A 22,783-nucleotide genomic window follows, 5' to 3' on the forward strand; every position below is an offset into this window, starting at 1 on the left:
TTCCCCAGTTTCTCTATTTTTCAACTTGTTCACACAGAAGGCTAAACCTCATGATTATTCTCTCAGACTTTGGAGTTTACTTATAGTTATTTAGTCGGGGGTGTCGGTGGAGATGGCGGCCGTCCTGCTGCAGGCTCTGGAGCGGCCGGAGGTAAACAAACTCCCGAAAGGCGTCCAGAACAAGCTGGAGAAGTTTGTTACGGAGCTGCAGAATGCTAACGAGGCGCTCCGGACGCAGCATGAGCGCTTCAAGGCGGACAGCGGTGGGTAGAAGTGCATCCTCATTTAAATCAGCCCACTGATGTAACATATAGGTGCTTTATCACCCACAGCTTCTATGTAGTTGTTGTTTGTTTCATTCGGCTTTTAACCATCCTTCGCCTGTTAATCAGTAACGCTAACGAGACTAGCGATAATCACTCCAGGCTAAAGCTAACTTTGGCGGAAGACAGTCCTGCCAGTGGTTTGTAACTTGACATTTTCGATGAGATAAAACTATTTGGTTTCTTGAGTTCATGCCGAAATATAGAAAAATACCCATATATTCCAATGAAACCTTGTAGTTTTCTAATGCGTGTGCTGTTTTCTGCAACTAACTTTAAAATCTGTAAATTGCTACAAATTGAAATGGAGTTCTGTATGATGTCTTCCCACATTTACATGACAAAAAGATTTCACATAAGTGCGCATTTACACTTTTTAAGCGCTTTAAACTGTTAAACATATACACACACACACAACATATGTTGTCAAGTAGATATTTGTAGTGTGCGCAAGATTTCTGGAATTTGTGACCACCATTATGAAAATGGAGAACATTTGAACTTTTCCCATATATTTTTGATGATGTGCTATGTGTCCGTAAAATTGGTGCGCAATATATCGTGTCTGAAAAGTAATGTTTTTCAAATATTAATGGCTTGACTTTAAAAAGGCACTAAAGAGAATCAGTCCTAAAATTTACCACAATATCAAGTTTAAAATGTCGATTCTCCAACAATTTCAATGAATGGCCCTCCCCTTAAGGGTTAAATACCAAGATGCTACTTCTTTTGAGCAAACATTAGTCATTAATTCTGCTTTTGAAGGGAGAATAACAGTCTGATATTCTCACTGATTCCTCTTGAATGTCTTACCCTTACAGAGCAGCAGTATTTTGACATCGAGAAGAGACTGGTGGAGAGTCAGGAACAGATCCTGTCAGCCACTAAAGACCTGCAGACCATCAAAGAGGAAAATGAAAAGCTCAGTGAGTATTCACACGCGTCACACAATGCACACAGATGTTGTTTGGGTTGAAAATTGTTGAATGTTATTCCTATGCATTTGGCCATCTGTTCATAGTAAATCTAAACTACACATACTAGGAGCAGTAGATTGCTGCAGTGTAGCACCAGGGTAGAGTCGGGTTGTCGAGGCCTTGCACAAGGGGAAAACATGAAAAGGGGGGTGGAAACAAGCTTTTGCTTCGTTTGGTTTTGAAGGATATCTCAAAATATGAAGTTTTAGTGTTTTTATTGTTTTAAAACTATAGTGCTGCCTCGGGTATTTTGGCTTTGTGAAATGATGTGTCTTGTTTTCTCACAGATGAAGAGCTCAGTACTCTGAAAGGAATAGAAGGAGAAACCAGTGACGTTAAACCAACACAACAGGTAAATAACAAATTCTTATTCATTCAGTCATCTGCTGAATACGGATTGAGAATTTATGCAAATTTAGCTGGTGATTTTTCTACCGTCACAAGTGAGCAATAATAGTGCTTGGATGCATATGTAAGGCTACCTAATATGAAATGGTAACCAAGACCGACACAAAAATATCTATTTCAGAGCTTCCCTGATAAACAAGGAGTATGAAAGATCTGCGTTCAAGCTCAACATCCCACTATCCATGTTTTGTTATTGTTTGGATTTTTTTTATTAGTTTGGCGGAATAGTTAAAAGCAGAGATCGGATTTTGCACTAATTCTCATTCTGTCAAATAATTCTCCTGCTCTTTAAAAAAAAAAATACAATTTAAAGCAAGTTTTTTTTTTTTTTAATTAATTAACTTCAATAAATCCAATTCTTGTTTTCATGGCCTCTTCAGAATGAAACAATTCAGTTTGGTGTGATGTTCTTGCACACGTTTCTATCCACAAATCAATAGGAGTGGATTCTAACCAGTGCTATAACTATAACGTGTGTGTGTGTGTGTGTGTGTGTGTGTGTGTGTGTGTGTGTGTGTGTGTGTGTGTGTGTGTGTGTGTGTGTGTGTGTGTGTGTGTGTGTGTGTGTGTGTGTGTGTGTGTGTGTGTGTGTGTGTGTGTGTGTGTGTGTGTGTGTGTGTGTGTGTGTGTGTGTGTGTGTGTGTGTGTGTGTGTGTGTGTGTGTGTGTGTGTGTGTGTGTGTGTGTGTGTGTGTGTGTGTGTGTGTGTGTGTGTGTAGCAAACCAAGGCCAAGTATGAGATCGAGGCAGAGAAGAGAGAGCTGGCGAGGCTGCTGGAGAAGAGGACGCAGGAGGTGGAAAATCTTACCGGTAGGAGCTCAAGTTTGAACATTGAAACCATCCAGGAGTTATTTCTATATGCATCTAAGTCTGAGTGTCACTAAATTAAGGCTGTTATTATAGAACTTATCTATCAGAAATTATTTCCCTTCAGATTATTGAAGAGTTGAGATTAAAGCAGCTGTTCTGTTTTTTTCTGATTTGTGACATTGTGTGTTTGCAGAGGATGTAAAGCGTCTTACTGAGAAGCTGACTGATGCCAACAAAGTCAAGATGGAGCTGCAGTTAAAGCTGGATGGCATTGAGTCATCTGTAGCTTCTGTGCAGGTACACCTTCACTTGTGCAGTGTTTTAAAATGGATTAGAATGTGGTGATTGTGAAGGAAAAAAAGTTTGAGTGGTATGTTATGTTGCAGCATCGGGAGAAGCGCGTGGAGCAGGAGAAAGAGCTCCTGGATAAGAAGGTTGAGTGGTTATCTGCACAGCTGAAGACCAAAACTGAAGAGCTGCTGAAAACCAACAGAGAGAAAGGCAAAGAGATACTGGAGCTGCAGGGCAGTCTGAAGAGCAGCAAGGAGCAGGTGATTGAGAAACAACATGGATGAAACTCTTTGTTTTGCATTTCTATTGGTTGGTTGTGAAATTTGATATGAGGTATTGTAAATGTGTTTTATTATTAAATAAAAACAACATTTCTCTTTTACAGGTGAACAGACTGCAGAGTCAACTTAATTCTCTGAAGCAAAGCAGTGAAAGCCAGAATAAAAGAGCTGAAGATCTCAACAACAAACTTAAACAGGTAATTTCCATACAACCGTGCTCTCCCTCATCTATTAATTTAAAGTTTAGAAATCCAGTGGAATGGCCTGTGTCTATTTTTCCACTGTTTCGTACTGTGTAGAACAAGACTGAGTATCTAAACTGATAAAGGCATTTAGACATAAAGTTTCTATTGTTTGCATTGGTGAAATTACCGCACCATTCTGGTGCTATAGCTTGCTTCATAAAGGGGTCCAAGAGTTTTCTCTGAAATGTTGAGATGGTTGTCTCACCATTTTCTGAAATTTAATTGAGGAAGTTTTCTCTGGTAGTACATCTGCTCGTGTCTTGACCTGCAATTTCTGTCAAGATCAGTTGGGACACAAAGTGCTTCCAGCTTAATGAAAAGTCTACAGTGCGTTGACGTGTTGTAAAGAGGGCGCATTCAACTAGACATTTAAATGATTGAACAACATGTGAGATAATCGTCCGGTTCTTTGTTCATGGTGATGATTGGTCAGTTCATAGTGTGTGTGTGCGCATGTACCGTATATAGTGTCCAAATTTATGTTCTGCATGTCTCTCATCAGGCAAAAGATGAGCTGACTGCCATGGACGAGAAATACCGCAATGAGCTCAACGCACATGTCAAGTTGTCTTCACTCTACAAGGTGAGTCTCCACAAAGCAATTCTTACTAAGTGTTCTGCATCTTTAGCATGTCATATTAAACTGTTGCCATGTATTCACCACATAACATGTTTTTCCTACCGTAGGGGTCAGCAACAGAGATGGAGACCAAGAACCAAGAGCTGAGCAGAGCCGTGGAAGGTCTCGCCAAGCTGGTAAAAGACACAGGAGAAGGTATGACTTCAGTTTTAAGTGGGGGGAAAAAGAAGCCTCTCCTCCCTGCATGGAGTTAAGGTTAACCGTAGCTTCCCTCATGCTTTATATTCTGAATCTATGTGTGATTGTTGATGTCGTTACAGCCAATAAAGGTCTTGAGAAGAAACTATCAGAAAAAGAAGAGCTGAAGAAGCGAATTGAGGCAGAACTCGGAGAGAAAATCCACAAAATGGAAAAGGACCTGGAGAACGCTACGTTGAAGGCTTCAGGAAAACACTGCTGTACGAACCCATAGTAATACTGTGTCAAGCCTTTATACTTGTGGTTGTCCGAACTGGTTTTACTTAAATATGTGTGTGCTCCTCCTCAGGTGGGCCTTCTTTGACTGAGGAGCAGCTGGACTCCATGTGTCCATCAGCATCTGCCATTGCTGCGATTGTCAAACCTGGCATGAAATTCTTTGACGTAAGTTTTAAGAGTTCGCCATGGTTCAAGCCACTTGGCTTGAGAGCAAGTGTGCTGCAATCGGCATTACTTATTGAGTCTTTTCAATCCTTGGGTCTTTTCCTTCATTCTCTACACCTATTGTCATGCATAAAAAATAAGGTTTTTTGACAAAAGTAATCATAATGTTGGTAATGCTGATTGACAACTTACTGATATTAAAAGAAAACATATAATTGAAACTGAAGTCTCTCTGAAACGTTTCATTTGTAGCCCGGTAACACCTGCAATCTGATGATGTAAGATTTTCACCACAAGAATCTCAGTGGATCAAATTGTGGTGGAACAAAAGCCACTGATGCATATACATCTAAATCACAGAAGGATGAGCGCTCTAGCAGAACACCAGATCCGGTTGAACAACATTGAAGCTGATGAGCCACAACAGATGACTAGCACGAGCTGAAATGCCACTGTTGTCTATAGGTGTTGTTTAGTGAGTGAGAAATGTTTCTGTCTTGTTTTCAGCTGTACAATGCGTATGCAGAGTGTCAGACACAGCTTCAGCTCGAGAAGCAGGAGACCCGGAGAGTGAGTAAGGTGCTGGATGAGATCGTGCAGGAGGTAGAGTCCAAAGCGCCGGTCCTCAAGCGCCAGAGAGAAGAGTATGAGGGCATGCAGAGATCCATGGCTTCACTGTTCAACAAACTGGAGCAGGCTCGAACGGTGTGGGAATCGTTTTATTGATGTGTTTTGGATTCTGGAAATATGACTCTTGGGAAAACCCGACACGCTCTAATCTTTTTTTTTTCCCTACAGGAAATCTATAGCTTGCAGAAAGAAAAAGAGGAGGCCAAACAGCACAATGAAGACTTGCAAAGAGAAAAACTGAGGACTGAGAGACTGCTAGAGGACACATCTGCACAGGTACATCACTCCATACTGGCGCTGAAAATGAATTTAATATCCAAATCAGCAGGGTGTATTGAAGACATTTCTCCTTTTTCTTTTTCATTCATGTCTTCTTCCGCCTCCTTTCTCATGCAGATATTTTCCATAAATATGTTGTCTCTTTGTTTCAGGTGTGCTCCCTTCTGGTTGACCTCGAGGAAGCCAGAGGTAACCAGGTGGCCAAGAACAATGGAAGCTCCACAAACATTTCCAGCACATCGGAGGTCCTGAGCGCTCGCCAGCTCTCCTTCCGCAGCGTGGAGGAGCTCCAGCGGCAGAACCAAAGTCTGCTGGGAAGGCTGAGAGAGCTGGAGGAAGAAAAAGACAGACAGAAGGGTCAAGTGACATCAGCACGGTAATTTGGTTTAAGTGTTTTATTGAAGTTTGATCAACCTATACCATTTTTATGGAATTGATCTGAATTACATTTGTTATAGCTTTAGTTAGATATTGTTCAAGCAAGTAAAGCAAATCAAATTAATCTGTTGTTTCAATGTGATTTTAAAATGTAAGATGATTTATTCACTGCAGCTTTTTTGCTGTTAAACAGGAAGAGATTTTATAGAAATACATCTATTATATCTGGATGTATGTTTACATTTTTGCTCTTTATTTCTGGTTCCTTCCAGCATATCTGAGTTGGAGTCAAGTATGGTTAAACTTAAGAAGGAGATGGAGCTTCTGAAGGAGCAGAGGAACCAGCAGAAGCAGCTTTCTGACTCCAACGCCAGGCAAAGAGACATGTATAAGGCTCTTTTGACTCAGAGCACCGGCTTCAGCCTGCCTCCTCAAGGTGAGTCCCGAACACAAACACATGTGCGACTTTGCAGATGAGTTTTGATTAAAAAAAAATTTCCTCTGTGTGCAGGTCAAGACGCATCTACACCTCCTGCGCCTGTTCGTCCTTCGGTTCCAGCTACTCGCTCAACCCCTCAGAGGGCCGCAGCGGCAGAGTCGGCACAGACTGCCCAGGCAAAAGCTGCTTTAAAACAGGTACACACAGATGCATACATGTGGCGGTTCATTTCCATTTGAAACTGTAGGGGAGAGGTCTGATTCAGTTTGCCGTGCTGAGTTGACGTGTATGTTTGCAATTTCAGCTCAACGATGCCTTCACGTTATATAAGAAGGAGAAGGCAGAGAATGATCGGATGCTGAATGAAACAAATGACCGGCTGCAGAGGCAGCTGACAGAGTTCCGATCCAGCCACGCCAAGCTGACCTCCCAACTTGAATTCAGCAATAAGAGGTGGGTTGAAGGAACAAAGTGGTAATACTGTTTTGTTTTATTTTCAAGAAAACTTGAAATCAGAGGAAACAAAGTAACAAAACAATTATGTGTTTCCCTCACATTTTTAGGTAATTATTCCAGTTTTGATATGAAGGTCTGTATGTATTTTTTGTGTGCGTCTTCGTTAGGTATGACATGGTCCAGGAAACTGTCAATGCCTACCGCCGAGAGATCTCTGCCCTGCAGGAGAGAAACCAAAAGATGGCGGCCACAGCCCAACGACATGAGCACATCATCCACACAATGAGCCAAGATCTGAGACAGACCAATGAGAAACTGGCTCTGGAAGAGGTGAGAAAGGAGAGCAGAGTGGTGGTAATACTGTTTAGAATGATAACAAGACATATTGGAATTTGTCCAACAGAATCCACAGTTTAGGTATTAAAAACAACTAAACAAAAAAGGAACTTGCATATGAAAATGTATATCTTTTCTGAATGTAATAGAATCATTTTACCTCTTTCTCTCCAAATGCTCTACTCTTGTCTATACTAGCTGCTCATAGATATTTGAAACTCTCTTTTTATTATCTAAAACTGTTATCAAATATGAAGTATCAAGTCACTATTATCTTAAGTCAGATTTATTTCAAATAGAGACTTCTGCCTTTATGTATTACACATTACACTCTGGAAGACCAACATTAATTTGAAACAACACTAAATCGATGCATTAGGAAAAATGTTTATATCCTTACATTTACAAGCTATGAACGTATCACATGATTCACATAATATGGTTTTTAGAATATTGTATTTAACGTCAATACCATTTTGGGAATTGAGAATCCATTTATTGTCATCATAGCAAACATTCTTTTAAACGCGGTAGGAGAGCTTCTCCTGTCATTTTGACCTCCAGTTCAAACTTCCTGCATAAATCTTTCACTGCTGCTGAGCCCGACATGAATTCACCAGACTTGTATGTTCTTGTATCTCTGTGTTTTTGCTTCCATAACTTAACTTCTCAATTATTTTTTTTTTTTCCATTTTAATGTTCCCAATCTATATCTTAAGGTGCGAGTGGAAAACCTGACTAAAGAGAGAGACCTGTTGCGACAAGCGGAGAGTCGACTCAATCGAGAGAAAGAAGCTATGCTAGCTGAGCAACGAAACCAAAACCTGCTGCTCACCAACCTCAAATCTATACAGGTGCCCTATTGTTTTACCAAACATTTATCTAAGGAACAAAACACGGCATGCTATATGAGTTTATGTTGTTTATAAACAGCTTCAATGCCAAAATCTGATGTTTTTAACCTTTGAAATGATTGTATGTAAAAGTGATTATTACCGTCACTCATTCTTCGATCTTCATGAAAGGACCGAGGTCTGCAAAGTGGGTTAATACTTGATGTGCTAGTTAATTTGTTCATAACTGGCTTTTTAAGATTTTCTTATTTTTTTATTATCACTGTGTTCCTCGAATTTTTCATTCCATATTTCCTACTATTCTATTTGTTATTTTTATTTAGTTGACAATGGAGCGCACAGACATGGAGACTCACCAACGGCTGAACAACAAAATAGAAAAACTGGAAGCAGAATTGACTTCTATGAAGACCAGAATGGACCAGGAAATTGCTCAGAGGCATGCCCTTGGACGCACTATGGATGTATGTATATTTTGGGTGGAATCATATTGAAACTAGACACGGCATAGAAGGGTTTAGGGTGCAGTATTGTTTTGTTTAGTTCTTTTCCTGTCATTCCGTCTTTGATTCCGCATTTATTGCCACATCCTCTGCAGGCTCAGTTGTTAGAGGCGAAGAAACAGCTGGAGACACAGAACACCCTGCAGCAGAAGACGAGGGAGCTGCTGCGTAGTTCTGAACAGCAGGTGGCCTCCCTGAAGGCCCAGCTGGCTTCTGCCTCCTCCACCGAAGCGGCCGCCACCTCCAGCACCACCCCAGCCACCAGAGCTGCTGGCCTCCGGGCACCACTGAGAGGTAAAGACGGCTTTTGGACAGACTCTGACTTTACAACAGAGAGAAAATGACACGTGCTGATGATCTGACTTGATTTTCGCTTCTCCTGTAGTACGTTCTCCAGTACCAGCACCCTCTCCGCAGTCCAGCCAATCAGAGCAGGAGCTATTAGAAGTGAAGGGTCTCCTGCATGCGGCTGAGGAGCAGAACAGTGAATTAACCGAGCAACTGAAGAATGCTAATGCTACTGTAGAGCAGTACAGATCTGTGGTGTTGACTCTAGAAGACAGTCTGAAGAAAGAAAAGGAGGTAAGGATCTGGAACTATGTGTTTGCATTTACACAGACATGGGAATTTAAAGTGACCGTTTTTTTTGTTTTTGTTTTGTTCGGTTTTTTTTAGTCCCGATCCCCCCTGGAACTCCGTGTGAAGGAATCGGAGGAGTTGCAGAAACAACTGGAGAAGAGGATTTTGGAGGTGGAGAAAATTAAGCAGCAGGAGGAAGAGGGGAGAAGAAAGGCTATGGATGCAGTGGAGAAACAGGTACGGCTGTGATACACAGTTATCTGTTTTAACAACTCGCGTGGATCCTTCTGCCAATGTTTTCACCGCCTCACCAGTCTCAAAGCGCTCTACAGTCACCTTCACCTATTAGCGTACATACACGTCAGTGCGTAAAGCTGAAACCTTCAACTGTTATTCCAGTAAGTTGCCAAAAATGTAAGCAGCTATGGCTCAGCTGATGAAGGAAGCAGGATGAACCATCATCGACGACTATTATACAAATTTCAGAAGTTGTTTTGAGAGACAGCTTCAAACTGTAAAGTTCAAGGTCTTTGTATGATATATAGATGGTCCATAAAACTGATGAAGTTAGAAGAAAAGCCATCTCACTCTTGTGCAATTCTTGGATTTATAATAAAGGTTGTCTCCAAAATGACAAACCTACTGGATATTATTGGACGAACTTGTGAAAGATGTGGACTATCCAAACCTAGTTAATAATCATCTTTACTCTTGTCGTTGTCCAGATGTCAGAGCTGCAGCGTAGTCTGAAGGCCAGTCAGATGGAGCAACAAGCGGCGTTGGAAAGAGCTGCGGCTGCTGTCACACAGGAGCAGAAGGCCATACAGGACAGCTTGCTGCAGGTTCATTTACTCACATTCAGTCATTCTGGCACATGTGGATGTCTTCTATCTGCATCTTTTGTCTTCAGTTTAATTTCGATAGTCTCGGAAAATCTTTTCCCCCTGATTGATTTCAGACTAAACTAGCGGGAGAAGCCCAGTCTAAGTATGAACGGGAGCTGATGCTTCATGCTGCTGACGTGGAGGCTCTGCAGGAGTTAAAGAAAAAATACCAACAAGACACAACAAGGAAGAGTGAGTTGGAGGAGCAGCTGAAGAGGAACTCCTCCCTTCTGCAGGAGAAAACTGCAGCATGGAATGCAACAGAGAAAAAGATTAAAGTACGTAGACAAAACCCTTTTAACATGAGTTTGTGTGAAACACACACAAGAATTCTGTTTGTGACGGACCACAACAATCCTTACTTGGACTCTCCCACAGGAGGACCTATCCAGTCGGAGCCGGCGCAGTGAAGAGCTGGTGAAGCAGAATGCTCTCCTCCACCAACAAATGGATGAATTGGCCACCAAGAGTCGTCTGCTGCAACAAAATCAGCCGCAGCAGCTTGACCTTTCATTTAGCGAGGAAGGAAAGACCACCGAACAGATATTAGAAATACTCAGGTAGTTCATAATGCAAATACACTGCCGGCTTCAATGTCGCAGTAACACTGAGATAATACACATAGAAAATGCATTATAGTGAACGGAAAACCGTTCTGTCTCAACTGAATTTGACGTGTGGATTTTGGGCGCAGGTTTGTGCGTCGAGAGAAGGAAATTGCAGAGGCTCGATGTGAAGCCTGTGACAGAGAAGCTCTTCGCTACAAACAGAGGGTTGAACACCAGGACAGAGAACTGAAGGAGCTGCACGAAGCTTTGAATGTTGAGAGAGAGAGGATGCAGGTAAGAGATCTTTTTTTCACAGAATTTTACTCTACAGTAACTTTTATTCTGTTTATTCTTTTTCATTCGGTTTACAGCTAGAGACTCTTAACAGTTTTAGGTTGTGAAGAGACATTTTCAAAAAGGCTACTGAATGATAGCATTCTCAAAGTAGTTTTTTGAATAGCATCTAAAATAAACTAATTAAAACACTGGTAATCATAACTGACTTCTGCTCATCAGGCTACAGTGAAGACTCTGGCCCAGCAAGAAGAGCAACTGAAGAAGATGGAGACGATCAGTACTCTACAAGAGAACATCAAGATGCTGAAAATGGACAAAGATAAACTGGAACAGGAGCTAAACCAGGCTCAGACTAAAGTAAGGACAACATGTTGAATGTCACTGTTAAGTTTATGCGTTTGTGGTGGCCTTTTTATGAATACATTAAATGAATCTAGCTGCTGATTAAATACATAAAGAAACACACAAAACAAAACTGGCATTTGGTGATATTTCCTCAAAAACAAAATGCTCATTTTTTAAGGCATCATAAATCATTGTTAATGATCAATTGTTACTGTGTGGACAATCTCCTTAAAATACTCTTTTCTCTCTTGTTTGTCCTCCAGTTGTCGAAGCTGCAGACGGACATCAGCCCGCTGCATCACTCTCTGTCTCAGTTGTCGGAGAAAAATGGCTCTCTGCAGGCTGATAAAAGGCTTCTGGAGGAAGACCTCAAAAAGTGGAAAGCAAGAGCACAGGTAACTCCACCGTCCCTTGTATAGTATGAACACAGGTATTTGTGTAAGTGCTTTTGTCTCAAATTTTTGCTAAGCTTAATGTATTTAAATTTTTCAACATTACACATCCTAGTTTTTCTTGTTTCTTGTGTGCTAGATTGTCACCCTACTTATTTTTGTGTGTTTTGTAGTCGCACCATGTTTAATAAAGTGTATCTTTATATATATTTTTGTGTTCCTTTGCAGCAACTGGTGAGCCAACAGAAAGATGGAGATGTTGCGGAGCGACTAAAACTAATTGTTGAGAAAGAAGCTCAGCTCAGACGCATCACAAATCTGGCTGAAGAGACGGGCAAGCTCAAGACTGAACTGGCCAGGTAGAACCTGATGCACACCACTGCTGTCAAACACATTTGGGTCAGACACTGATTCATTGCATGTGTATTATATTACTATTATATTATAGCAGATTAATCAGTGCATTTAAAAAAAAAAAAAAAAAAAAAAAAAAAAAGACCTAATAAATTTTACATCATTCAGGGCGAATGCGGCCAGTAATTTGGCTCAGACTCAAGCACAAGGCCTGAAGGACAACATAGCCCGTCTGACATCAGAACGAGATTCACTGAAGAAAGAATTGGAAACCGTGAACCACAGCATCCAAGAGAAGAACAGGACCATCACTCAGGTGAAGAAGATTGGACGTCGCTACAAGACCCAGTTCGAGGAACTGAAAGTCCAGCATGACAAGGTGTGATCATAGTTGTGAATACAAGTCTGCACCCATTGACTATAGAGGAAAACTGCAACAAGTGTTTGCCTGTGTGCTTTAGTTTGTTGCTGAAACAGCTGCTAAAGCAGGAAGCGAGGCGGCTCCGAGCCAGGAGGCGCAGCAGGAGCTGAGCAAAGCTCAAGAGGAGCTCAACAAGACCCGCGAGGAGCTGAACACACTGAAAGAGGAGGCGCAGAAAAAGCAGGAAGAGGTGAGCAACAACTTTTCTTTGACATTTATCAAATTAACAAACGGCATTGCAACATTTTTACTCGTGTTGTGCCGATACCGATACCAGTATCGGGAGTGGGGGCGTTAACTTCTTATGTTCACTTAGTCCAGAGAGTGATTTGCTCTTTAATAATACTGATTCTGATGAATCAGAAATGAAAAAAACAGGCTTACGATCTAACTATTGAAATGACAGGTGCAATTTGAGATGATGGCTTATTAGAATTCAGTTACATTATTATTATTTTTTTTTAACTTTATTAAATTTAGATGCAGATTGAGACGATCCACTTTATTTTTTAAATTCACTTATAAACTAAGCCACAACATTAAAGTAACACATGTAGGTAATGGAATTACTGTGGAGTATCACAATACACTAAAACAGCTGCATAGATTATAGGCAGTAGAAGGAAACCATTGACTTGCTTTATGACAACTCATCTGTTGGTAACAAAAAAAAGCAATTCATCAACCGTTTAAACAAGTAGCAGACAGGAACATCAAAATGGTCATCAGTTATTGGCTATTTTCTAACACCAAGGAAATTTGGGTTACGAACATAATGAAAGGGATTTTCTAAATGTGATCGATATTTGAAAACATCAGGGAAGCATGACTGGCCCCTTGTGAGTTCACGTCTTAGATTTCAATAAAGAAATGTAATCTTAATAGGTGCAGAAGTCACAACAGGCATTGGAGGCCTCACAGAAAGAAAACCAACAAACCAAGGAGAAACTCCAGGAGGTCCAGAACCAGCTGACGCAGAACCAGAACCAGTTGACTCAACACCAGAACCAGCTGACGCAGGTAGAGCACGGGAAACCGATTCAGAGCTTTGTGCTCAAACTATGTGTGCATGTATGGCGCTGTGTTGCTTGAGTTTGTAAGAAAAACCATTGGGGATCTGTATTGTTCCTTGATTTGTTTATACAGGTTCAATCCCAGCTGTCCCAAACCCAGACTCAACTGCAGCAGAATCAGAACCAGCTGACACAGAGTCAGAAAGAGTTTCAACAAGCCAAGAACCACACTCAGCAGGTAGGATACTGACTCATCAACTCAAACAAGCATGAGTGTTGCTGCAAGTTTCGTAAACACACACACACACACACACACACAAACTTGCCCAATAACAATCAGTTTATTGTCACTTTTAAATGTAAAGGTCCAGAACCAGCTCAAAACGGCTCAGTCTCAAGCGCAGGCGCGTCAGAATCAGATTCAGCAGATCCAGAGGGAGCTGCAGCAGGCCAAAGAGTCGCTCCAGCAGAACCTCTCTAACCAGAAAGAGCAGCAGCAGACTCTTCAAACCAACCAGCAGAAACACACCCAGGAAGTAAACAGTCTGAAGACTTCCCTGAATCAAGCAGAGAGCAAGGTGAGAATCACTCCTAAAAAAAAATAATAATAATAATAATAATAATCCAAAGACAGCATCTGGCTGGGGGAGGAAACCCTTCTTTTTCTAGACCTATTTCTCTTTAGTAATGATTTTTTTTTTTTTTTGATTGGTGATCATTCTCTCATATTTACAGGTAACTAATGGATATATTTTCTTTATGTGCTTATCTCCTGATAGGTGACTGAGCTCCAAGGCCAGCTGGAAATTATTCAAAAGGTTTGAAAATAATTTTCCACCAATACATGATCATGTCTTCATAAATCTCAAATGTAGCACAGTTTGTTTTTTCAATATGATTGAATATTTTTTTTTTTAGCTTTTGGTAAACCAGGCTTACATTTTGATGACCTTGTATAGTATTTTCCCTCATCTATTTTATTGTTTAGTTTCTTATTTCACTTAGTTGGTAAACTTCTTGTTTGCGTGTTTGTCAGACGGTTTCGGAGCGCGAAGCGGACATCAAGCGTCTGCAGGAGCAGCTTACTGAAGCCAATCAGGCGAATGAAGCCAACCGAGCCACTCCGAGCGCTCAGGTCATCCCAGCCTGCGACGCTAATGCTGCGAGTGAAGGAAACCAGGCGCTACAAGAGGAGCTGACGAAACTCAGACAGGAGGTACAGGACCCTGACCAAACCTGGAAAGCCCGCGATCATCAATAAGATGGGAATCGGATGAAAATTTATGAAGTTTACACAGACTTGATATCAAATTGAAGTTAAGAATGAAATCAATAAAAGCTTTAAAGTTACTTCAAATAATCGTTTGTGTTCCTACAGCTGTCTGAGATCAAGAGCAGGGAGGAGCACCTCAAGCAGCAGATATGTGACAAAGACGAAAAGACAAAGAAGGTTTTTATGGGAGCCAAGACCAAAATCAACCAGTTAAACAGTAAGTAATGTCGTCACAGCAGAATATACTCTCTTACATTAGTTTGATGGTGAAACACAGTTTTACATTCTTTGGCCACAGGCGCAAAGGAGCAGCTGAGTCATGAGATAGAAGAGCTGAAACAGAATAAAGAAGAGCTGGAGGTGAGAATGAATGCCCTGAAGTCTCAGTATGAAGGACGAATTCTTCGACTGGACCGAGAGCTGCGTGAGCTGAGAGAGACGCAGACGCACACTGAACCCAGGGAGGAACCACAAGACCAGAGCGGAGCCAAGGTACGAGCAGCGCGCCACAGAAACGAGCTTGGTGATTGACTTCCACACCAAAACCTAACCTCTGAATAGATTATGCAACGAGATGGTCAGTTTTCAAAATGAAAATGTTTTGCTGCAGGAATTAAAAAAATATTGGGAGTCAAAATAATTGCAGAGAGCAAGTGACATTTTTAGCAAAATGTTATTATTGGTTATGTATTAGGACTTCATTCTTCAATATTACTTGGTTGTTTTTTTTGGGGGTTGTGGGGGTTCTCAGAAGAGCACAATGTTGTTGTCAGTGTTGTACCACTCTGAGCTGTAACCGTTAATTTGACCTCACAGTGAGATTCCTCCGGGTTGCACTTGGTGGCCTTTCTTTGTGTAGGTTACATATTCTCAGGTCGCAGGGATCAATTTTAATGTCCCGCAACCCCAAGGTCAATAAAATGATTCATAAGATAAATGGATGGATAATATTGCTCACAACATCATGGCGTGTTTCCCAAATGTTTTTTACGACAGTATTTGCAGACAATATTCCTTCGTTTTTGTGATTATATTTGTCATTTATTTGAGACAGGCGGGCGATCAGACCAGACCTGCAGACCAGAGACAAATTTCCTTGAAGGGTCCACCTCAAGACAGAGGAAGGTGATGAGTGAAGCCCTACACTGCAGCCTTCTCGGTTAAGCTGTAGTCTGAAAGTATTCATTACTGTAACATAGAAGAAACGCTTCTTGCTCAGTGGAAATAACTTGCAGTGAAAGAGTATTCCTAATACTTTTGTACGTGGGTCTTCATCAGCTCCAGCCTGTCTGAACCTCCCACGGCCAATATCCGGCCCACGACAAGTACACCATCTCCTAGCAACAAGCCGAGCCCGTCTCCTGGCAGCAAGGCCACACCTCGCGCCAGCATCCGGCCCATGGTAACCCCGGCACCCGTCCCAATCCCAACGCCTACGGCCACTGTAATGCCGACGACACAGACCGACAGCCAAGAGGGTAAGAGCGAGAATACTCACTGCGTTAAAGTGAACTTGTTTGCAGCGGCTCGACTGCTTCACACGTGCTTTGTCTCTGCAGTGCTCATGAGTGCAGGAGCCTCTGTGCACTCCACCAGCTCCAGTATGGTGAACACACCCACCTCCATAAATCAGCCAACCAGCTCACAGGCTACAGCTTTTGTCCAGCCCACTCAGCAGCAGATAGCCAATCAGGATGCAGCTTCCAGCATGGAGGCAGAGCGCCCGTCTACGTCCTCCTCTCTGCTTACAACAGGTGAGATGTACTTACAGGAAAACAAGGGAAATGGTTGAGCCTGTGTGTAAAAAAAATAAAAAAATAAAATGGACGATATCAAAAATAAATGCGCTGGAGCCCCGCCGACCGGACCCCATAAACCTCTGTTCGCTGTTAATGTTCGACTACCTTAAACAATTTCGCCTGATGTTTTCTTGTATATTTTGTTTGGGTTGAATGAAGCTGGCTCAAAGCGAATCCGAGAAGATGAGGAGGAGGAAGATGAAAGCAGACCAGAGAGTTCTCAAACGCCTCCTTCTACTAAAAAAATTCGACTAAAACCAACTATTGCACTTCAGGTAAACACAAAACCCCCAAAGACAGAACTTCATGTGCATTCTGAAAATGTTCTTTGTTCCCTGTTTTTTGTGTTTTTTCTAGTTACTCATGTTTCTTGGTCACTTTGTGTCGCGTCTTGGTTACATTTGCTGAATATACTCACACATGACAACATGAATGGGATGGCGTATTAGTCCATTGGTTATGTGTAAAATCGGTTATTGTGACCTTTTAAGGATCTTTGAAAGAATAGATTTATATAACATAGGTGTGGTCTGCTGGGATGGTAAGGATTGAAAAATATCCCAAATCATCAATGTGATGTTTGGTTTTTCTCTCTCTCCTTTTCCATTTTCCTGCTTTTATTTCAACCCAAGCTTGATCGTCCTCACAATGTTGCTGCTGGCAAATCTATAGAACTGAGATCAGCTGGTTTGTCCACTAACTCGTGGGACATAGTCTGATGTGAATATTTGGATCAGTAGGATGAATGTAATGTGTGTGACCAGTTTGTTCTTTGTGTTGATTCTTTGATTAGTGGTTAAACCTTATTAAAAACCGGTAAACCTTAAATGTAGAAAATACATATCTATGTCTTGTTCAAATTGTTTTAAAACCATTTTATTTATTAAAACCCTCGGTCTGTATTTCAGTTGGAGGGTGATGAGGAAATCGAGGGAGACCTGGGGGAAGAGGAAGAGCGGCAGGATTCACCAGATGACAGTCAGGTCAGTTTTCATCATGAAATCAATGAATCAAAGCGTCATGAAATTCATATAATCTTTTGATGAAATATGCATAATATAATGCCGGGTTTTACTTCGAAATATGAAATGGCCCTACTGACTTCATTAAGGTCTACAAAGAGTTTGTCCTTTGTTATTCTGAATTCTTCTGATTTATCTTTGGATGCATCAGCGACCAGAAAAATGACTGGCTGAACATAAAAGATTAGCATGATTAGTAATGAGTTTCTGGAACTGATAAATAATGGAAAGCTCTATCAATAAGATGCAGAATAAGAGTATAGACACAGATTTTTATATACTGTATATGATGGGGAATAATTCATTGATGAATCTTTTGAAGAAAAAACATGTAATTCTGGTGTCTTTCGTGTGAATATTTTCAGATCGTGTCTTTAAGCTTTGAGGTATAAGAGTTGTATCCTAACTACTTTTTATATAATAAAAGCGTTCATGTTAGTATTGTTGTTTCGGGGTTTGGATGATCTCTGTTTCATATCTTCACTATTTTATCACATTTTAAAGTCTGAATAACAAATGATTGTTCATAAAAAATGAGTGATGTGTGCCACACGCCGTCACGACTCTCTTTAAATCCTAACATTTGGTGTTCAGGAGCTCCCAGAGGAAGGTTTTCCAATGTTGGCTGAAGATGAGGAAGAGGAGGGCGTGTCGCAGTCTGTCCCCTCTGATCAAACCTCCTCCCAGGAGTATGCTCTGGTCCGGGATGTGATCGTGATCGACACGGACAGCGAGAGCCAGGAGAGCAAAGGGGCGCTGACACAGGAGGTAGAGGAGGAGGAGGAGGAGGAGGAGGAGGTGGAGGAAGACGAAGAAGATGAAGAGGAGGGGGAGGAAGAGGTGCTAATCCTTTACCTGTCGGCAATACTTGAACTTCTATGTGGGATCATTGTTGACATTTATTTCTTTTTTCACGCGTCGTAGTATAAAGAGGGAGAGGAGGAAGACGACAATGACGACGATGCTGCTGACGGCGGGATGAGAGGAGAAGAGAGCAACGAGGAGAGCAGGGAGGCCCAAGAGGAGCGAGAGGAGGAGGCGCCACCGCCGACCGAAGGCAGCAACTCTGAGGATGGAGCAGGCGGGGCGTCTTCAGAATCGCAGCAACCGTCTGAGTCAACACACGGCGGTGAGCCTCGACTGGAACCGCTGCTTCGCTCTCCTGGTTGTTGTTGTTGTTGTTTTCTTGTTGTCTAACGAGACTCGCTGCTCTCCTCCAGGCGAAGGCGGCAGTGAAGCCACAGCAGAATCTGACCCGCCCAGAGACCCTGTACACTTCCCCCAGACGCCGACCTCCTCTTCTGCACCTTCCCCCTCCTCTTCCTCCCTCACACCCCGTCTGCCGCACACACGTAGGCCACCACACCCCCTCCCACCCCGACTCTACATCCAACCTCCAGCCCCGGAGCTCGGCCCTCCGCCCACACAGGTAAACAATACAAGTCATGTGAAACAGTCTGAGGGTTTGACTCTACAGAGTTTGGACTTTTAAACACAGGTAAAGAAATATCGTCTTGACAGATATAAACTTCCCTTGAGAGAACAGCTGATTTATTTTATAAAAATTGTTTCTATGAGCCTGAAAGCAGACTCAGGGTCTCAGCTTTGTCAGGTTGGTTTTAGTGTGATTCTCCCAATGATTTTTATGTTTGCTGCAGTAAAGACAACGGGCCATCTTTCATCATAATTCTTAATTATTTAGAGACGTGTGAATAATTTTGACTTAGGAGCTCTTGACCATGGGTGGAGGAGACTCTTATGTAAAAGGAGAAATCAAATAGACACAGTCTTTCTTTCCCATAACCCCCCGAGCTTCCTTACAACTAAAGATCACTTGGATTTATTTAATGCATCGTCAAAGAGGTAAAGTTTTCACATTTAGTTTGAATTTGTTCTTCCATGTTTGTTGAACAGAGACAATCCTCTCAGCTGCGCAGACCATCAGCAGGACGTGGACCTCAACTCACCCCTGGAATAGGCAGTATGGTAAGAGTTCATTATTTTTTCTTATATTTTGTCCTCTATAATTGGCCATATTTGCTTTCCTGCATTAAGAAAAAAAAATCTTTGTGTTTCTGTTGCAGCAGCCGTTCTTTGATGATGACGACAGAATGGTTCCCAGCACTCCCACTCTGGTGGTCCCGCACCGCACTGATGGCTTTGCTGAAGCTATACAGTAAGACAAACACACACACACACTTCAGTCTGTGCAAAGTTACTCGAAAAGCACCTTCTTTTCATTTTAACAATGTGTCTGTCGTCTCCTCAGCTCTCCTCAGGTAGCAGGTCTGTCCACCAGGTTCAGGTTCGGGCCTCCAGAAGATCTGCTGCCTCAGACTTCCGCCTCACACTCTGACCTGGGACAGCTGGCCTCGCAAGGAGGTGCTGATCACACACACTTCATTTCAATCTCTGGCATCGTCGACACTCGGGCTGTTTTCTTAATGGATTGTCGAATGAATCTTGGTGCAGGTCTGGGTATGTACGAGTCTCCTCTTTTCCTGCCGTCACATGACGAGGACGGCGGAGGGAGGAGTGTCCCCACGACGCCTCTGCAAGTGGCCGCACCAGGTGAGACAAACACGCGTGTAGTGGACGAAACTCGCCAGTGATCAATGCTGGATAATGTTCACCGACTCTGTCTCCATCAGTGACGGTCTTCACGGAGTCACTGCCCTCAGACAGCACTGACAACATGGCCTCTCAGTCGGTTCCCATGGTAACCGCGTCTTCTGGGATGGCTGCTGCCGCAGATGATGCAGATGAGGTCTTTATGGAGCATGAAGGAGACGGGTGCGGCAGTTTTCTCTACTGATATTTGCTTGTTTTAAGTTGTAGTAGTAATAAAACGAGGCAGCTGATTGTTGGAGCAATTTTAACAACAATATTCACACGGTGGCAAAACAGACAAAATACTAACAAATCTATATTTATTCTTTCCTTTTTCTATTTTTGCTTTGCTCTGTAATTTTTAGGGGCTTTAATGTCATTCTTGTATTCAGAAGGAACTACTTCTAACTGTATGTATGTGTGTGTGTTTTCTCTCAGTCCTAGTATTGAATCTTCTCTCGAGAGCCAGACGGACATGGAGTCCACAGGACAGCAAAGTGATGATGCATCGCTGCCATCCACCAGTCAAGTCCCAGGTAGTTTAACATGTCCTCACTTCATTTCCTGTCTTAAATGCAGAAATCAAAATTTTGAATCCAGAAGAATTAGTTCTAATATGCACGTCGACAGATTTTATTCTCGTCTAACATATTAGATTGTCTCTAGTTTAATAAAGAGTTCAATCTGGTCCACAGGGTGTAACAGTAACTGCTGCCAGTGATTTATTTAACAAAGTGGCATTCACATCAGAGCCATACTTAAATGGTTGAATTATGAATTTATGCACTGAGGTGTGCCAATCTGAGCCTGAGGAGAAACACAAGTTTTCAGATATTTCTGCAACTATGAAGAGCCTGTGAAGCACTACATGTATTTATTTGTACTTCTTTGAACTAAAACAAATGGCAGCATTTGGCGTTGTCATCATTTACAGGTTATTACACTATTTATTCACTAATGTAGCCCACTCAAAGGGAATTTGGACTGTATGGGGCCCCGGACTATAAAGAATTTGACACCCTGTCTTGAGCTGTACAATATATTGCGATAAATAACATGTTTTAATGCTCTGTGCAATCGTTTCATCGCGTCTGGTCAATCAGACGGAGCCGTACAACAGATTTTATTTCACTTTGTCATTGTCAGCTTTGATTTAGAAAATGGGAATCATATATAAAGTGTTAAACCTTTGATTGACCCATTCTCTTGTAAAAGAAATCACCATTCATACATGTTTTTGGCTTAAACTGAAAACATTTTCCTGTGCTCATACTTCCTCTTTGTCCTGCTTTTGTCCACTCACTAAAAGTCTGATATTCTGACCTCTCTTGTTTTGGTTTGTTTTTACAGACACAAGCAGCGGTACTCTGCGGCGCACGATAAACATCCCGTCTCTGCTGAGCGGCCTGCCGGGCCGAGGAGCTCGGGGAGGGAGGGGAGACATCAGGACGTCGCTGAGCCGCAGAGGTAACGAGCAAAAACGCTTCAGACTGAGGTTCATGATGAAATGGTTTATTGACGTGCAGAAAGCAGAGAGCAGCATAGATAACATGAATAATGATGAGCAGAGACTAAAACTTGTGAACTGTTTTGTGTTTCAGGAACTTTCTCTCGGGGGGGAAGAGGAGGAGCCATGGGCAGAGGAGGATTCGCTTGATGACGATGTCACCAGTTGCAGCTCTGCAATCTTGTCCAAACTAAACGTCTCACACACAGATGCAAAAACTCAGTAATTCTAGAGTCCAATCAAAGTCGATCCTTACTACCGTGGAGATGTGGCAGTTTTGTGTGCGGGTGTGAGCGCTTCATACAGATTCAACGCGTTACCGTTTGTGAAATCTAGTGCATTTCTAGTTGTTTATTTCAACAATGTTCCTGACAAATCCTTGTTTTGTAGTTTGTTTGTTTTTTGTCTTTGCTGTTGATGCAAGTCATTTATTAATAAAGTTGATTCATGAGTAGCAGCAGTGTCATGTGGTGTTATGATTAATGTGGAGTTCATTTTGGCCACAGTCGGACTGGAAAAGTCATCAAACCTGCTTTCTTTGTGTGCCGTTTCTATATTTTGACATAGTCGCCGTCAATTATCTTAATTTTCTCGACAGCACAGAACTACAGTAGTCATGCCTGTCCAAGTTTTCAACTTTTGGGGGTTTAAGGTGTAGATAAGATTTGCTCAGCAGACATATTTATGAAAGACGATTCTTTTTTTAATGTTGATGGGGAAACCTCGCTGAACTCCGTCCATCCTCTGGATGGTTTTAAGGACAGCGGAGCCACACCATGATGGAGTTGGCCGGGAGGAGTGGGTTCAGGTTCGGGTTGTGGGCGCCAGTCACTGGTTGCACAGCAGCTGGACTGAAGATGGGTTGCAGAGCAAAGACTGCTGAGGGTTCGGGCTTGACCAGGGCCGGCAGGTCACCTGAGATCTGGATGTTGAAGAAGAGAGCTGCAGGAGAAAAAAAAAAAACATGGACTTTAGCCGACTTCCTGACGAGTCAACTTGTGACTTTTACTCCTTCCATTTGAACACACGTATGAGTGATTCTCATTGCAGCTTTTATTGCACATTTAATACATAATATTTATGATATTGTCTATAAAGGGAATTTTTTTCATTTTAAATTTCATTATCATTTAACAAGCTCGATGGTAAATGTGTCCACATCCTTTCACCGACTTTTCTTTCCACCCTGTTTGTGGTGTTTTTGATATCAAACATGTTTTGTCTTGTCAGCGCTTAATTTTTGTCATAACTGTAATTGGAACAGAAGATTTGAAATAAACTAAAAGTCAGTTTACCTCTTGTTTTCAC

At 42.0% G+C, this 22,783-nt stretch overlaps 2 protein-coding genes across 4 annotated transcripts in view; one reads left to right on the forward strand and one right to left on the reverse strand.

Moving 5' to 3' along the window:
• LOC308121443 (nucleoprotein TPR-like) lies at positions 1 to 21,931 on the forward strand. Of its 3 annotated transcripts, none has more exons than XM_080482679.1 (55): positions 1 to 263; positions 1,145 to 1,249; positions 1,588 to 1,652; positions 2,427 to 2,517; positions 2,711 to 2,814; positions 2,904 to 3,068; positions 3,194 to 3,286; positions 3,837 to 3,917; positions 4,022 to 4,109; positions 4,235 to 4,372; positions 4,462 to 4,556; positions 5,064 to 5,261; positions 5,355 to 5,462; positions 5,618 to 5,841; positions 6,116 to 6,279; positions 6,355 to 6,479; positions 6,587 to 6,735; positions 6,906 to 7,068; positions 7,794 to 7,928; positions 8,252 to 8,392; positions 8,527 to 8,725; positions 8,817 to 9,013; positions 9,107 to 9,247; positions 9,736 to 9,852; positions 9,969 to 10,172; positions 10,273 to 10,454; positions 10,589 to 10,736; positions 10,959 to 11,096; positions 11,348 to 11,479; positions 11,705 to 11,835; positions 11,999 to 12,209; positions 12,292 to 12,441; positions 13,137 to 13,271; positions 13,398 to 13,502; positions 13,630 to 13,842; positions 14,044 to 14,082; positions 14,301 to 14,480; positions 14,643 to 14,754; positions 14,836 to 15,029; positions 15,592 to 15,662; positions 15,816 to 16,015; positions 16,097 to 16,291; positions 16,496 to 16,611; positions 17,245 to 17,319; positions 17,953 to 18,198; positions 18,283 to 18,487; positions 18,579 to 18,787; positions 19,273 to 19,344; positions 19,443 to 19,534; positions 19,628 to 19,740; positions 19,831 to 19,929; positions 20,010 to 20,151; positions 20,407 to 20,504; positions 21,319 to 21,435; positions 21,570 to 21,931. In XM_080482679.1, exons 1-55 carry the CDS (start codon positions 113 to 115, stop codon positions 21,623 to 21,625), a joined length of 7,617 nt encoding a protein of 2,538 aa, XP_080338805.1. In that variant the 5' UTR covers positions 1 to 112; the 3' UTR covers positions 21,626 to 21,931. The 3 variants fall into 3 exon arrangements, with proteins under 3 accessions (XP_080338805.1, XP_080338806.1, XP_080338804.1); XM_080482680.1 differs by having other exon boundaries at positions 19,446 to 19,534; XM_080482678.1 differs by having other exon boundaries at positions 19,628 to 19,929.
• The window catches only part of prg4a (proteoglycan 4a), a 7,130-nt gene continuing 5,807 nt past the window's right edge, over positions 21,461 to 22,783 (reverse strand). Inside the window, exon 15 of the mRNA XM_080482778.1 lies at positions 21,461 to 22,417. Coding sequence (XP_080338904.1) covers positions 22,230 to 22,417 — 188 coding nt within the window. The 3' untranslated portion in view covers positions 21,461 to 22,229. The remainder of the gene's footprint in view (positions 22,418 to 22,783) is intronic.

Source organism: Lipophrys pholis (assembly GCF_963383615.2).
Source record: "Lipophrys pholis genome assembly, chromosome: 1".
Lineage (NCBI taxonomy): Eukaryota > Metazoa > Chordata > Actinopteri > Blenniiformes > Blenniidae > Lipophrys > Lipophrys pholis.